This window comes from Gymnoscopelus microlampas, assembly GCF_963454915.1.
Source record: "Gymnoscopelus microlampas genome assembly, chromosome: 4".
Taxonomy (NCBI): Eukaryota; Metazoa; Chordata; class Actinopteri; order Myctophiformes; family Myctophidae; genus Gymnoscopelus; species Gymnoscopelus microlampas.
In genome coordinates, this window is record NC_139941.1 from 18,594,683 (window position 1) to 18,610,623 (window position 15,941).

The following is a 15,941-nucleotide window of genomic DNA, read 5'->3' on the forward strand; positions in this document are numbered from 1 at the left end:
ATTTTTTCCCCGCAACTCCAAATATATTGACCGAAAATAACAGATCTACAAGCTCATTTTTCCTCTCCTTCTCCTCCACAGAAAAGCTTTCTGTGGAAGCTAGTCCCAGGGAGAGTTATTGCATTTATGTCAAAACTTGAAAGACTTGTTCAGTGTGGTGTGACCAACACTGACAGGAAGACATTGTTTTCCGGTTCCCCTCTCTCTTTCACGGCCTCCCTCACTCCAGGGGCGGAGCTTATCTTTCCAGCATACGGGTGCAAGCTACTGAAATCGGTAACCGGAAGGCTCGTCCCAAAACACACTCGCCCCCATTTATATCGCAGACCGCTCTTCCCCAGCTGTTATTGTATTTGTTTTACTGAGGATAAGGTTAGAAATAAGGTTAGGTTTTGGCATAGTTTTCCTTAGGTTAAGGTTAGGAATAAGGTTAGGTTTTGGCACTGTTTTACTGAGGTTACGTTTAGGAATAAGATTAGGTTTTGGCACCGTTTTACCGAGGTTACGTTTAGGTATAAGGTTAGGTTTAGGCATAGTTTACTGAGGTTACGTTTAGGAATACCAGGTGGCGACCGTTCAGAGATCGGGGCGACTGTGTTTTGGGGCGATCATTTTGGTAATCCTGAGTCAACCATAGTCTATATTATATAGGCTATTCAAAATAGCCAATCTATAAGCTCACAACGCGTTGCATCGCAACCTTGTGAGCTCTCAATAAAGAGGACAGTAAGCTGAGAGAGTCGCTCCTCGCAGTCAGGCACAGGTGGCCAGGTGCATTTGAAGTGGTTTAAAAGTGAATTAATGGTCTTTGTGAGATTGTTATCTCCACAGAGGCCAGCACTTGACGGTAAATGCAGTAGTTGAGAGGCACGGGTCGTGAGTTCAGATCTCACAGTGATCAGAGAGTGCAGAATCTCCTCTGCTGGAAGAGTGTTCAGCCTGCACACTGCCTGCGTGTTATGCAATCTCTAAAACAAAAACAACGTATTACTGGAAAATAGTTGGTAATTTTTCATAAGCTATGTCTGTCTGTCTGTCTGTCTGTCTGTCTGAACCATCCATCTCTAACTCATTCTTTCTGTAGTCTGCTTTGCTCTCTCTCTCTCTATCTCTCTCTCTCTCCGTCCGCCCGTATGAGCACAGGATTTTAAACAGCTATAACTCCAGTTTGCAGCATGCCACCAAGTCCAAATTTGGTATGTGGACTTGGACCACCAATAGGGACGAGCATGAATTGCTGAAGTTATCAAAGAGGGGTCATGGGACCCCCAGCGTATGTTATGTCCGTCCGCCCGTATGAGCACGGGATGAGCACGGGATTTTAAACAGCTATAACTCCAGTTTGCAGCATGCCACCAAGTCCAAATTTGGTATGTGGACTTAGACCACCAATAGGGACGAGCATGAATTGCTGAAGCCCCGCCCCCTCTGTCTTCCCATTGGCTGGGCTTTAAACAGCCATCATTCCAGTTTGCAGCATGCTACCAAGTACAAATTTGGTACGTGGACTCAGACCACCAATAGGGACGAACTGAAATGCGTTAAGCCCCGCCCCAAAGGCACCGCTTCCTTCACACAGGGTGTGATTTTCCTTCTTCCTTTACTACACTGTCTATTTTCTGGCTCTCCCAGGCAATTACCTCCCAGACAGACATGCTGCTGGCTCAGATAATGGTCAGTTAATGTGAGCCTTATAGAGTTATCATCCCATCTGCTGTCGTATCTGTCATCGTCGTTCCATCTGCAGTGGGCTAGAAAGTCTATTACCTGTTCTTACCTGTCATTACGTCTGGTGAGATTGCACTCGCGCCCTTACTGACCCCCATGCTGTATGTACGTTAATACATGATGATGGAGAGACAACATCCACTCTAGTGGTAAACACCACCGTCTTATAGATGACCTTTCCTTAAAATGTACACTATCAGTAAATATAGCTATGTTTTTGGGTTAAAACAAAAAGTATTTTGTTAAAAGGTTAAAGCACTATATTCTGATAGTAATCATTGCTATAGAGTGTTTGTTCAGTAACAGGAGTCTCCCCGTCTCTCCAGCTCTTTAATAAACAGAAAATAAATTTTCTGGTACAGTAGGTGTCAAAATTTGCCTGCTCATTTGTTAGTGTCATCACTTCCGATTTCACTTGTTTAATCTATATCCTGATTGAGTTCTCTATCCTGATTGGATAAAATTGGAAATTAAACTGAAACTGAGATGAAAATGCATTTTCTGTTTTATAAAGAGCTGGTGAGACAAGGAGACTCCTTTTACTCAACAAACACTCTATAGCAATGAGTACTATCAGAATATAGAGCTATTTAAAGAAAATCACTTACCCTACCTTTAAGTATCATGATAACAAATAAGAGCTGTACTCTCATTTGTTAAACTTTAAAAACAACTTCAGCTCTCTCAAAAGGCTGCGATGACAAGAGAAAATAGTCCATACACACAGACATGGAACAGCTTTCCCTCTGTCAAGTCCAAACTTAATCATTACAAGAGAGAAGCCTGTCAGCTGACCTCAAACCAGTAATAGGGCTTCAGATTCCTTATTCTGCTAAGACAACCAAATGCCTCTGAACAGTGTGAGAGGTAACTACCATGAACAGAATTATTAGTTGGCTATTATTTATTTCTTTGATCTAATCTTGTGAACATATTAGAGGAAAACATAATTTGCTCTTGGTTTAACTTATAACGTATTTAGTTTGACTGTTTAAAGTGTCTGATGATACTTGCCTGGGACCATACAGGCTTGTGAGTGCAAGGTAAGCTGTGGTGCAGAACAAGGAACTGAAGGTCTCATCAAATAACTGCTCTACAGCACATGGTCTCCTGCAGTTTGATGCCTGTATTTGCTTTGATAAAGCAACAGTGCCCCCTTGTGTCAGAAAGTATGGTTTGTTACCAACAATTAATCTTACATCACCAATTCCTGTGATGGAGGGTCTAAATCACAAGTCAGTGTGTCCAAAATCACTCACTCATTCACTACTCCCTACTCCTTATACAGGGAGTTATATGTAGAGGACTGGATCTGCCAAAAGTGTGTTCAAATATACAGTGACAAATGCCCCCAAAGGAGTGGGGACCAAATTATTATTTTGATAACTATTATTATTATAAAGTTAAAAAACACATTTCAGACAATACACAGGGCGCTGTTAATGACATCATTGCTGTCACCTGCTAGATAAACATCATCATGTTCTTTCAGCGTAATGCATGATGCTAGCCTATATAAGGGTTGAGATTGATTTTACCCTCCTTTTCACAATGCATTGTAGTATAAGATGAGTCCACTATATAGGGTATAATAAGTATCACTATACATTCAGACACTACAAAAGAATTGTGTAATCACTATAGAGTGCACTGTATAGGGCATCGCAGTTGCGGCCACTTCCGGGTTCCACTGCAAAATACTCAATGCATTTTTCCCATTGACTTTTCCAAAAATATTTATATCAATTAATTTAAGCCTAGAATCAAGCTATCCAGGCTCCTGGTGAATCATGACCATTAAACATTTTTTTCTGTGATTGTTTTTATTTTATATTTAATTATATGATATACTATATTTAATAAATGCCCTTTGTTTTGCCGTTTTCAAAAAAGTTTTTTCACAGAATCAAACGTTTTATGGTCATGATTCACCAGGAGCCTGGATAGCTTGATTCTAGCTTCTGATTGGCTGGGCTGTATCGGAAGTTCATAGTTGGTCTGTGGTTTCTCTGTCACACTTGTTTTTGTCTCCTTAACCATGTTTCAATAGTTGTGCTGCAAACGTTAGATATCTATCAGTCTGGTTACTGCAAGACTACTGACTAACACTCAGTAGAGCGCAAATCTCAGACACACAGGTCCGAACTCAGTATCTCCTGGCTGAGATAATCATTTTCCTGCTAGGAATAAAGAATATTTATTATGTTATAAAGGAATATTTCAATACTTAATACTGTGTTCACAAACCATCATGGTTGAGCTTTGAGAAATGTTACCACGTCTGTCTCAAATGTATTTCTATACAGGCTAAAGTTCTTCAAGTGTTTATTGTTGTGCTTTTCATGTTCTTATGTAGAGATTTTATGCATCTTGTCTGCATTCGTATCTTCAGTATCGGTGAGCATCTCCAACCTCTACCCGGGCTGTGAGAACGTGAGCGTGAGAAGCCGCAGCATGATGTTCGAGCCCAGTCTGACCAAGGGTGTGCTGGAGGTCTTCTCCCCTGTCCACAATGCAATGTCCTCTGCAGATGAACAGGCCACCAAGGCTATTGACATCCAGAATGCCAATATCAACGGTACGAACCACGCACATATATGAGAGAGAGGAAATGTACAGTACAAGTATAGAGTGTGTTTTAGAACCCGCCAAAGTAGCTGAGTTTTTTTTAATGGACTGATTAATTTTATTTGGTGACATAAAAAAAGTCATTGTACCCACTGAGGATAAAAACACAATAAAGCCAATGGCTTATTTCCATCGTGGTCCTCTTCAACAAAAAACACTAAACAGCATAACAAACGACAACGCTGCAACAATACATCAGACAGATATAAATAAGAAACTAGACTCTAATAATGTGCAGTCAATGCAATTTTACATATTTGTGTACCTTTAAATGTGCAGTCAATGCATTTAACCTATTTTAAATAAAGTGCTTTGTATCTACACTATATAGTATATAAAATTCACAGTTTATCATATAAAGTGCGTGTACCAAGCGGCATTTAGTAACCATTTGAAACCATTTGGGTAACTAGCAGCAGCAGCGCAAAGGGAATGTATATAATTTGACTAAAAGAACATTAACTAGAAAAAATTAAATACTAGGATTTTGGTATTTTTTAAGAGCTGTTTTAAAGGTGCTTAGAGGAGCACTTGTTTTTATTTCCTTAGGCAAATTGTTCCATTGCACTGCTGCACTGTACAAGAAGCTATTCTTACCCATGAGATTTTTAAAACTGCTTGGTACAAAGTCTGTTGAACTGCCTCGGGTGGAGTACCTGAGTCTCACCCACCGGTTTAAAGTAGTTCAACAGGTACCGTGGAACCATTTTTGTTACTATTTTGAGCATTCCTCTTTGAGGCCTCATAACGCTTTTAATAACCCTTGATTCTGTTAAATTGTGCAAAGATGCAGATATTCTGAACTTCTGCTACTGGATGTCTGCTATTGTTCTGCACTTAGTACGTAGAAAGACATCCTCGTAGTCCCTGATACTTCACTTAGAACTGGAAAATCATTCATCTGCATTCCACATTGAAAGTAATGACCTACAAAATGACCATTACCATTACAAAACCAGCCGAGTCCAGGTGCTCTTGTGTTCAGGTAAATGTGTACAAATGTATCATCTTGGCTTTGACCTTTTGCATTTCATGGGTATTGCTGCCCATGTCTACATTTGTATGTTTAGAAATCTTACCCATGTATCCATCCCCACACACTCGTAGGTGTTGGGGACTTCAGTGTGTGGGAGTTCTCTGGGAACCCAGTGTACTACTGCTCCTATGACTACTTTGCGGCCAATGACGTCACAGCCATCCACCTGGTCGTTTTCAGCCTGGAGGAGTCGTACGAGACCCAGCTGAGCCACATCACCTATTGGCTCAACATGCTGAAAGCCCTCACCCTGCCCCAAGAGACCATAGGTGAGGAACGGAGGGAGGGAAGGGGGGGACCAGTGAGAGAGCGACGGTGCAAGGAAAGGGTAAAGGGAGGGATGGAGGGAAACGGTACAGAGACGGACTGCTAGCGCTTAGCAGTGTAGGCTAGCTACTCTCTTTTCTCACCTAGCAACAACTGACCATATTCACAAGCTCTTGTTAAGACTTTTCATTGATGAAATGTTTAGACACAGACTTAACCAGTGACAGACACTTTCAACCAGGGATCCTTGGGCTTGTCATTAGGTGAAAACCTTTCTGCTGTAGCAGATCTACAAGATTACAAAACGTTGCATCATGGTGTGTTGTGTGAGCTTGTAGATTGGCTGTTTTTGCGCAACACTTATATGACAGTATAAAAAATAAAATAAAGTATAAAATAGAAAGGGCATTCATTAAAATGTATATGGAGATACAAGGTCTCTGGTCGACAGCAACAATATTGTCTGTTGTGTGTATCTGTTTGTGGTGAGTTGATAATGTGACGATGTGTGTCTATGTGTGTGCTCGTCTTTTCTCAGCTTTTGGAGGCCGTATCCAGCAGCCTCTTGCTGTGGTCCTGGTGGCCACTCACGCTGACCTGGCTAACGTCCCCAGAGCCTTCTCTGGAGAGATCTGCTATGACAAAGAGAGAGCTCTGCTCAAGGAGGTCAGGAACAGGTATGGTGTTTTCTGTTTTGCCCTGTAAACTGATTTACTTTACACCCATATAAATAGGACTTCAAATTCTTGGTTCTTCAAATAACTTGGTTAATTTTGTTGGTGTTATCAGTATTGTTCGCATCCCACCGATTGAAACAATGGGAACTGCAAATTCCCCAGATCTACATGATTCGATTTCTTTTTCTTTTTTTTTGCTTGGTCAAATGTAGGAATTGTTACAATATCTCAACACACCGGAATTCAAAATGTCATGTAGTATCTATGTGAAGTATTGGGAACTTGAAAAGGTCCAAGGAATCTATCAAACTCATCATAAAGCTATAATGTGTACAGCATCACACCCTTTTTCCGTGCGATTGGACCTTTTTAAAATGTGCTGTGTGGTTTGTCGTTAGGTTTGGGAATGACCTCCATGTCAGTGACAAGTTGTTTGTTATGGATGCCGGAGCCTCCAACTCCAAAGACATGAGGCTGTTGAGGAATCACCTGCTGGAGCTCCGTACCAACATCATCTCTGTATGTTCAAACACAAGCACACTCTGTCTCTCTCTCTCTGTTTGTCTAAGGGGTTGTCACACCGACCATGTTTTTAAATATTGTTCTTAACTTGTATGTGCTTCTAAAAACCTATAGAAAAAACGATGTGCACCGTAAGCTCCTCTCTTGTGACGTACAGCGCGTTTTTCTAAAGGTTTTAGACGCACATAAAAGTTAAAATATTCTCAACTTTTCAGCGCAAGGTGCGCTGTCGCACCGGTCATCACAGTCAGTGCTTTGTTTATCAAGAGCGCCAACTACAGAGGTAGCGCTGGCAGCTCAAAAAACGCTTTCTGTGGACAGAACCCCTGTTTGCCAAGACATTTCTGAAGTGTCAGCATCTGTAACACATCTCGGTGTGATCAAACCCTAAGTCCTTGGCTATTCATTTGGACAATAAAAATGACGCTGCTGAATTTGAAATGTACAAATCCTTTAAACATAACACTTTCCGTGTTGTTTTTGTGTCTGCAGAGGTGTAGTCCCATGACCCAGCTGTGGGAGAGGCTGCTGGCCACCCTGCCAGCCTGGAGGAAGCTGAGCGGCCCCAACCAGCTGACCTCCTGGCAGCAGTTTGTCAGTGATGTCCAGGAGCACATCAACCCCCTGGTCAGCCAAGAGCACCTCCGTGCACTGGCCCAGCAGCTACACAGCATGGGGGAGGTGGGTGGTTACACACACACACACACACACACACACACACACACACACACACACACACACACACACACACGCACACGCACACGCACACACATATACGATGGTGTGAAGATATAACAATTCACAAACTTTCCCACCTATACTGGCCAATAAGCAGGGCTGGGTAATAACTAGTCTTGCATATGCAGATCTTTCATAGCTCCGCCCACACAATTCAATTCAATTCAATGGAGCTTTATCGGCATGAGAAATCATACGTTTACATTGCCAAAGCAAGTGTCAAATATAATAAAAACAGTTGAAAATGGGGAAAGTATATACAGTTGGAGGGGGTACAGCATTGTGTTCAACAGGGCTATGTCAAATAGCAGCATTTTTTCTCAAAACTATTTAAATGGTATACAAAAAAAAGCCTCAGATTTAAAATGCATTTAAAGGTAGCAGCTCTGTTTATATGTGCTGTAGGTCTAGAGGTCTACTGAGGACACACAGCTCCGCCTACTCTCCTCAGGCGGAGAGTGGGCGGAGCTGTGGAGTGACTAGGTAATAACTGACTACATGTAATCTGGATTACGTAATCAGATTGTGAAAGATAAATAACTAATCAGCTCAGACTAAACTCTGATATATATATTTTTTTAATTATAGTAACTTTGTCAAGAACCACAATGGAAACAAGTCCCCAGAACTTGTTTGTGTTGATTGATTGATTGATTGATTGATTGAATACTTTAAACTGGATCGCTCATAAAAGCACTTGGCTTGTTTAAAATGAGTGCACTCAAATCATGATGACACTTAAGAAGACATACAAATATACACTACTATGCAGAACGATGAATAAATGAACGATGAATCATCAATCAATCAGCTTACAGGTTACTGGTATGAAAAACAAGAAATATGTACAATAGACAGTTTTAGGAGGAGGGGAGGAGGGGGGGGGGGTAGGTTAAGACTTTGACAGGGAACAATTTGGAATTGCAGCCTCCTGAAGGTGATTCTTTAGGAAGTGTTATCCTTTTAGCCTTAATGTCTGACTATACCACGTGCTGTTTACATTTCTGACTAGTAAAATATTCAATCATCTATCAAAAAGCTTTAAAAAAGCCAAAACGTCTTTCAAATATGCCAAATTTCAACCCCTGCTCCCCCGAGAGCTCATCAGGACAGTCTGGTTCTCAACCTCACACAGTTGTAAAATAGACAACATTTACATAGCCATTTATATAGTCAACGGGTCCTATTGTTTATCCTCACAATGCTATTGGATAAATGTGTTTTATTTGCATTGAAAAGTTGTTTAAAGACAAAATGTATGTTATAAAACTCCACTTTTTGTGCATTCATTCTTTTAAACTAAGTTGCAATTTTTTCAATATTAGATTTTTTGTTATCCAAAAGTATTCAGATTAGATTTTTTTGTTTCGTAATCCAAGGGGTTACGTTACTAATAAAATAAAATTGCCATGTAATTTGTATCCAGTAACTGACTACATTTCAGAGTAATCTGACCCAACCCTTGAATGTGCGTATGCATCTAGGTGTGGATGAGCAGTGATTTATATGCAGATACATAGATTAGAAACCACAGTAATGGTTGGTTTGGGATTGAAATTAATAACAATATAAAAAACAGCCCCCTTCACACACTTTATTCTATGTAATACTATTACTGTGTCTCTGGGGCATGCTTTGATGAATCCATTTTCCTGGCTGTGTTATACCACTAGGGGTCACTGTTTGTTCATCAGTAACACTGATGTGCTATCAATGACTATGGGAATGCTTGTGGTCAGTCAGCGAGCCACAGATAACTTTCAAAAGCATTTACCCAAAGCATTCTACATTACTCTGACCTGACTGTGTAATTCCTTTGTATCTCATCGTTTTGCTCTGCCTTCATTCTCCTATCATATTCTTTATGTTCAACATCTTTCATCACCACATCTCTGTTTGTGACTCTGTTCTCACCTTGTTCCTATTCCTAAATGTCCCCTCTCTCTTTTCAAGTTTGACTCTTGACAATGCGCGCACGCACGGCACACGCACATCACGCGCATTTTATTTTACCTTGAAGTAGGAAACATGTTTGTATAGGAAATGACTAGTTTTTAGCTTAGTTTTAGTCTTTTAAACTAATACAAATAATTCAAGGAATGCCTTGAAAGAAATAATGCCTCCACGCCGTGGTGTCACGTGAAGCGACCTGTGCACCCCTGCTCTTGACTGCAATCTTTCTTCCCATGTTCTCCTTTGCTTCTTCTGCACACATTTCCTTCTCTGGACTTAATTTCCCCGGCAACTTTCTTACGAGCCAATTCTGTCTCTCTGCTTCATCCCCTATGACCCCCTTCTCCCTCCACCCACCCTCTCCCTGACCCTCAGATCAACATCATGCAGAGTGAGACGGTGCAGGACGTGGTTCTACTGGAGCCACGGTGGCTCTGCAGCAACGTCCTGGCCAAGCTGCTGTCGGTGGAGACGCCCAAGGCAATCCACCACTACAGGGGGCGCTACAGGCTGGAGGAAGTGCAGGCGCTGGCGCCCGACAGCGACGTGGATGAGCTGCTGCAGATCCTGGACGCCATGGACGTGTGCGCCCGCGACCTCACCAACCCCTCCATGGTGGACGTGCCGGCCCTCATCAAGACCAACGGCCTCCACCGCTCCTGGACCGAGGAGGAGGAGGAGGAGACATTGATATACGGCGGCGTGCGCCTGGTCCCCGCCGAGCACCTCACTCCCTTCCCCTGTGGCCTGTTCCACAAGCTGCAGGTGAACCTCTGTCGCTGGAGCCACCAGCAGAAGCCAGAGGAGGAGGGCGGCGAGGAGATGGACGGAGACATTCGCCTGTGGACCAACGGCGCCAAAGTGAGCCAGGTGGGCGCCGAGGCCATGGTGCTGCTGGTCAACCACGGCCAGGGCGTGGAGATCCAGGTGCGCGGGCATGACTCTGAGCGGGCCAAGTGCTACACCTTGCTGGACACCATCTGCAGTATAACAGAGAACCTGCTGGCCTCCACGCTGCCGGGACTGCTGACCGCCAAATACTACTTGAGCCCTCAACAGCTGAGGGAGCACCACGGTCCCGTTATGATCTACCAACCCAAAGACTTCTTACGCGCCCAGGTGCAGCGGGAACCGTCGCTCACCAACACCATGGGCGGCTACCGGGAGAGTTTCAGCAGCATCCTGGCGTTCGGCTGCGCCGAGGTTTACCAGCAGGGGAGTCTGGGCACCCATGTCCACATTTCAGACGTTTGCTTCTTGGCTCGGAGGAAGCTCTGCCGCATGCTGGATCCTCCGGACGCCTTGGGAAAGGACTGGTGTCTGCTGGCCATGAACCTGGGGCTGACGGAGCTGGTGGCCAAACACTCCCAAGTTGGGACTCCCAACGGGGCGGCCCCTGAGCTGGACTCGGACGCACACAGCGAGCAGCTCCCACAGTTGCCCAGCCCCACGGCGGCATTGCTCCAGGAGTGGAGCTTACGAGCAGACAGCACGGTGGGCGTGCTGATGGCCAAGCTGAGGGAGCTGGGCCGCCGGGACGCGGCCGACTTCCTCCTCAAAGCCTCACCCGTCTTCCGGGTCAACACGGAAGCGATGGGCGGGGCCGCCAACGGCTACGTCCCCACCTGCAATGGGGGCACCTCCTACAACTCCATCAGCTCCGTCATATCCCGCTGATCCAAAAACCAGACAGTCGGTTTGTTCTCCCGACAGCCTGTGAGGGGTGAGCTAAACCGACCTGAGAGGGGGGCGGGGGGACGGGGACATGAACAAGAAGTGCAATCTTTTATCAGAGGGACGAGCTGCTCCCCCCAGATGTGTTTGTGTTTGTGATATACTGTATCTACCCATCCTTCCCTTCAATAGGAATGTTCTGAATCAGCTGGCTGTCCCGAGCTCCAAAGACAAAGTCTGTGCTCAACTGGTTTTAATTCTGTGCTTAATCTATTGTGCTGCTTTTAATACACTCCCAAACCCCAACGCGCATCCATGTCTGACCCCTGTTACAACTTCCGGTCATAAAGCAAAGAAAAGCTGTGTTAAAAAAAGGATATACAGCTGTGAAAAGATGGCACCCGTAGGTTTTCCACAAAGCAAAGCTATAAGGATATGGTGCCTGCCATCTTTAGACGCTTTGTCTCTCCCAGCTACATGTAATATGATCTCCTTGCATACATTTTGTGACAGTGGGTATTCTGTTCAGTGCTTAACAGGATAATTGCTTCTTATTTTTATTTTATTTTTTCAGAGTGCCTTTATGGCCTTCTACCTCCCTGAAGAAAAGCACAATGACCCTGTTATATGTCAAACAATAGTTTCCATTCAAAACACTTGAGGAACTGTGCCTTGTTGACAGTCATAAATGAAATACATTTCAATCAAATTCAAGCAGACAAAGTGCCCTCTGACATTAGCAAGAGCAAGCGTTCTTTACAGTTTGATTTATGTTATACAAAAATGGTTAAAATAACACCCAACTTTTGCTGTGTAACTTGTGTTATGTTAGTGCATTTGGGCTCAAAGTCAGGTGTCACTATAATTTACAATAATACGTCACACGTCATGGTGTCGTGAATAAAAGGGGAATCTACGGTATGTACAGTATACTCCGGGGAATAGGCAGATTCCCCAGTGGGTTGGGGAATTTGGTTAAAATCATTGCGATGGGCTGGATGGAGGAGGAGCTCTCATTATGTTTCACTCGCTTTCTCAAGTTCAGCTGAATAAAGAATGGTTTTACAGCCATGACTATGTCACTGATCTTGAGGCTTGTGAGGCACCACTGAGAAAGTCGATTGAGGAAGTGGCCGTGCCGAGCAGCAGACTAGCGCTCCGTCTGAGTTGGCAAGTCACCGGGGAATATGGAATATCTGCATTTTCCCTGGTGAATATGCAGATTACCCTTTTATTAACATTCCCCGTAACATATACGTATTGCATTTTGCAATTGTTCACATTGTGACAGTTAAAAGTTTCCTCCACAGGTAGAACACATTTCCTAGCCTGGGATTTCTCTGAAACTTTCATAAAAAAGGGTTAGACAGAGAGAGGATGTTTTCTAGTAACTAGAAACTAGTCTCGCATAGCCATACGATCTGAGATCTCTACCAATACTGCCGGGAAAATCTTTACTCAGTATAGGGGCTTGAAGAGTGTTGAAAACCTCTGGTAACAAACCTAGGGCTAGGACTACTGATTTGTTATTTAACCAATCCTGATACCACTATGAAGGACCACTCTAAAGTCTTTGCATTGATTCTGCAATGCAGTTATTTATGAATCCATGACTTGTTTCCACCAACTGTTGGCCCCAACATTGAATTTAGATGTCACCAGATGTATCAGTTGGCAGATATCTCTGATTGTTTGTTTACGGTAGACTATCAGGAAGCCAATATCTGTTTTAATAATGATGGATACTAAAAAAGATCAATCTATACCCAGGTTTGACCCTGCCAGCAACCTAGTGTTTCATCTCTGCCTCCCACCATCATTATTAACTATTCAAAATATTCTAATTTGAGTTTGAGGGGCATTTGACAGTTTTCTATCATTACATTTGGTATAGCCTGAAATGCCAATATAACCATTGTACTTATACATATAAATGTATAACATATCTGAGGATTGTTTCTGTTCCTTCTGCCAACTGCCTCAACTCTACCCCAGTCTTTTCTTTTGTTTCTTTTTACACTATAATTTCAGTTACAACCTTGTTTCCAACAGGCTGTGTTTAAACACTGTAAGATGAATGTATTACAAGTCCTTCTGGGGTTATTGTGTCAAGTAAAAAAAAAAAAGTACTGACTTATTGTCCACAAAAACATTCTGATCTGAAATGTCCCACAGTAGATTACTTTTAATATTTTATTTTCTCATTTTACTCAAACTGTGTGGGGTAAGGTCATTGCCAATTATGTGTGCCTAAACACACATCATTCCTCTATTATTGCCTTGTACAGTGTATACGCTGAAGAGAGATGTTTCTTAAAGGGAAGTGAGTATGTTTTCCTGTTTCTTGTTCAAAAGACAGGCACATTTTCTGAATCCTTGGAACCAATGTCCTAATATTGATAGTTTTTTCAAACTTGTCAATGTTTGGTGTCCGTTTTTCTGGAAGATTCTGAGTGTTCGTTGATCTCAGACATCAAAATTCATCTGCGGGAGAGGAGTGGACTTAAAGGCTGAATGATTCTCTGAAATCTTTTTTTATGTGTCTTTCTTTTAAGTATGTGCTCTACACAGTTTCAGGGAAAACACAGCATTATTTTGAGTGCATTTCCCCTGGAAGACTCCTGTCTAAAGCTCGATTTATACTTAGTTGCTCACTGGTGTCACACACTGAAAATAGGCAAGCTACAAGCTCACAATGTGGTGCATCGTGAAGCGTCATGAGCTTGTAGTTATTTTTGGTGCTGGACACCCTTGTACGACTAAGTATAAATTAGGCTTAATCGTCTCTTTGCACAAGTCTGTTTTGTTTCTATATTTATGTTACATTCCTTCAGCATGTCTTGGAATGCCATGTCCTTATTACTTCTGACACTTTATAGTGTAACACATTTTTATAATAAATTCTTTACCCAATATTACTGTCTCCAATGCCTCATTGAAGCTGTACATTTTAAATATCATCTATTTCCATTTGTTTCTGATCTCTGCATCTTCCTCGGTCATTCCAGCCACGTGCATGTCCTCTCACCTCATCCATAAACCTCCTCTTTGGCCTTCCCCTTCTCCTCTTGCCTGGCAGCTCCATCTTCAACATCCCTCTTCCAATATGCCCATCATCGCTCCTCTGCACATCCACCCAAGAGCCTTATATTAGAGAGTACCGCCACTGAGGGGGCAGAAACAGCGTCGGTCACGTGGTTCATGTAAACTGGAAGCAGTTTGGGAGCTGTCATTCTGGTTCTTTTCTTAATACCAATAAGCAATAACAAGGCAAAATATACAGTATATTCGCAACGTGAAAGAGAACACTCATACAGATGTCATAGACTGGAGCATGACCAATTATAACTGAGGCTTTGGCAAGCCTGAATAAACCACCTTAGTAAGCAACTTTACCACATTTTCTTTTGACCTTAAATTTTTTTTTCTTATAATTTTTATCCCTTGATTTTGTAACCCTTTTTTCACCCAGTGCCAATTTGCTAAGTGATCCTGGGCACTACACTCCCCCCACCAGCCTAGGGAGGCCAGGGCCGAGCTCATGCCTCCTTCAATGCATGAGAGCCAACTGACTTTCTTGTCAACTGACAGGGGGGAGTTTCCCTGGTTGGACGTAGTGCTTGGAACACATTATTCCAACCAGTTCCCTTCCCCTCCAGGCCCCGGCTGACCAGGGGGAGGCAGTATAGTGACCAGGATGTTTTTGTGAGGGTATTAACTACCCTAGGAGACACGGGGAGAACATACAAACTCCACACAGAGTAGGCCCTTTCGCCAACCCCACCTAGGGTTTTGACCTTTAATTGAAACTGATGTTTTTTTTTCTCTCACGCTTGCAGGCATGTAAGAAGGCTGTCTAATTCATTCCACAGCTTCTATATTGAAGTTACATTAATGCTTGGGGGGGGGGGGTTGTTGCCAGGTCATTCTCACATTGTTAAGGGACTACTAACGCCTGTGCTTGTAGGGTTTACCCAGGGGTTTTAGAGGGTTTGGCCATAACTGAATTGTGTTATTGGACGAAATGTCTGAACATATGGTCAAATATTTGGTAGAAGGACTTCAACAAACCAACTTAAGAGTTATAAGCACTTTCACATTGTGAATGTAGGCCCCAAAAGTTTCCACGGCTTGTGTTTTGAGTTCTTATCCCCACTTGTCGTTTGATAGGTGCGTGTCAAGCAATGACTTTCCAGGTCTGGAGACCAATTGTGCAAGAAGATCATCAAGGAGAAGCAGCCCTTCGAGAGGCTGGAGATAAAGAAGGAGACCCTCCTGGAAATGTTCAAGGTACCTACCCACCCTGAACTACCAAACAAAACAAAAAGCTGTACAGTAGTAGGGGTGCAAATGTATATTCGAGTAAACGAGTACTTATCTAGAAGACCGAAATAGTTCGTAATTTTCCCCTGACATTCATTATTATATTTTATGTTAAGTCTACCATGTACATGTAGATTACGGATATGTAATTTTCTCTTTCGGCCTGGCGAGAGAGCATGATTTACCCCCTGTCCGTCCGTCTGTGTGTCCGTCCGTCCGTCCGTCCGTGTGTGTGTGTGTGTGTGTGTGTGTGTGTGTCCTGTCGATGCCAATTCAGAACCTCTGCCCCAAATTTGGGCACAATGGGCACCAGTGAGATGACTGTCCTCCAGTCAAAAATGGTCACACACATCTGCATTTAATACATTCCCAAACTATGTTATAACTACCAATGG

The 15,941-nt window shown here is 43.0% G+C and overlaps 1 protein-coding gene across 2 annotated transcripts in view; it reads left to right on the forward strand.

The window, feature by feature from the left end:
• dapk1 (death-associated protein kinase 1) overlaps positions 1-14,138 on the forward strand; it is an 87,727-nt gene extending 73,589 nt beyond the window's left edge. For both annotated transcript variants that reach the window (XM_084056181.1, XM_084056182.1), the window contains exons 21-26: positions 4,121-4,306; positions 5,464-5,661; positions 6,198-6,336; positions 6,735-6,855; positions 7,351-7,539; positions 9,925-14,138. In XM_084056181.1, coding sequence (XP_083912307.1) covers positions 4,121-4,306; positions 5,464-5,661; positions 6,198-6,336; positions 6,735-6,855; positions 7,351-7,539; positions 9,925-11,226 — 2,135 coding nt within the window. In that variant the 3' untranslated portion in view covers positions 11,227-14,138. The remainder of the gene's footprint in view (positions 1-4,120; positions 4,307-5,463; positions 5,662-6,197; positions 6,337-6,734; positions 6,856-7,350; positions 7,540-9,924) is intronic.
• Positions 14,139-15,941: the final 1,803 nt, after the last annotated feature.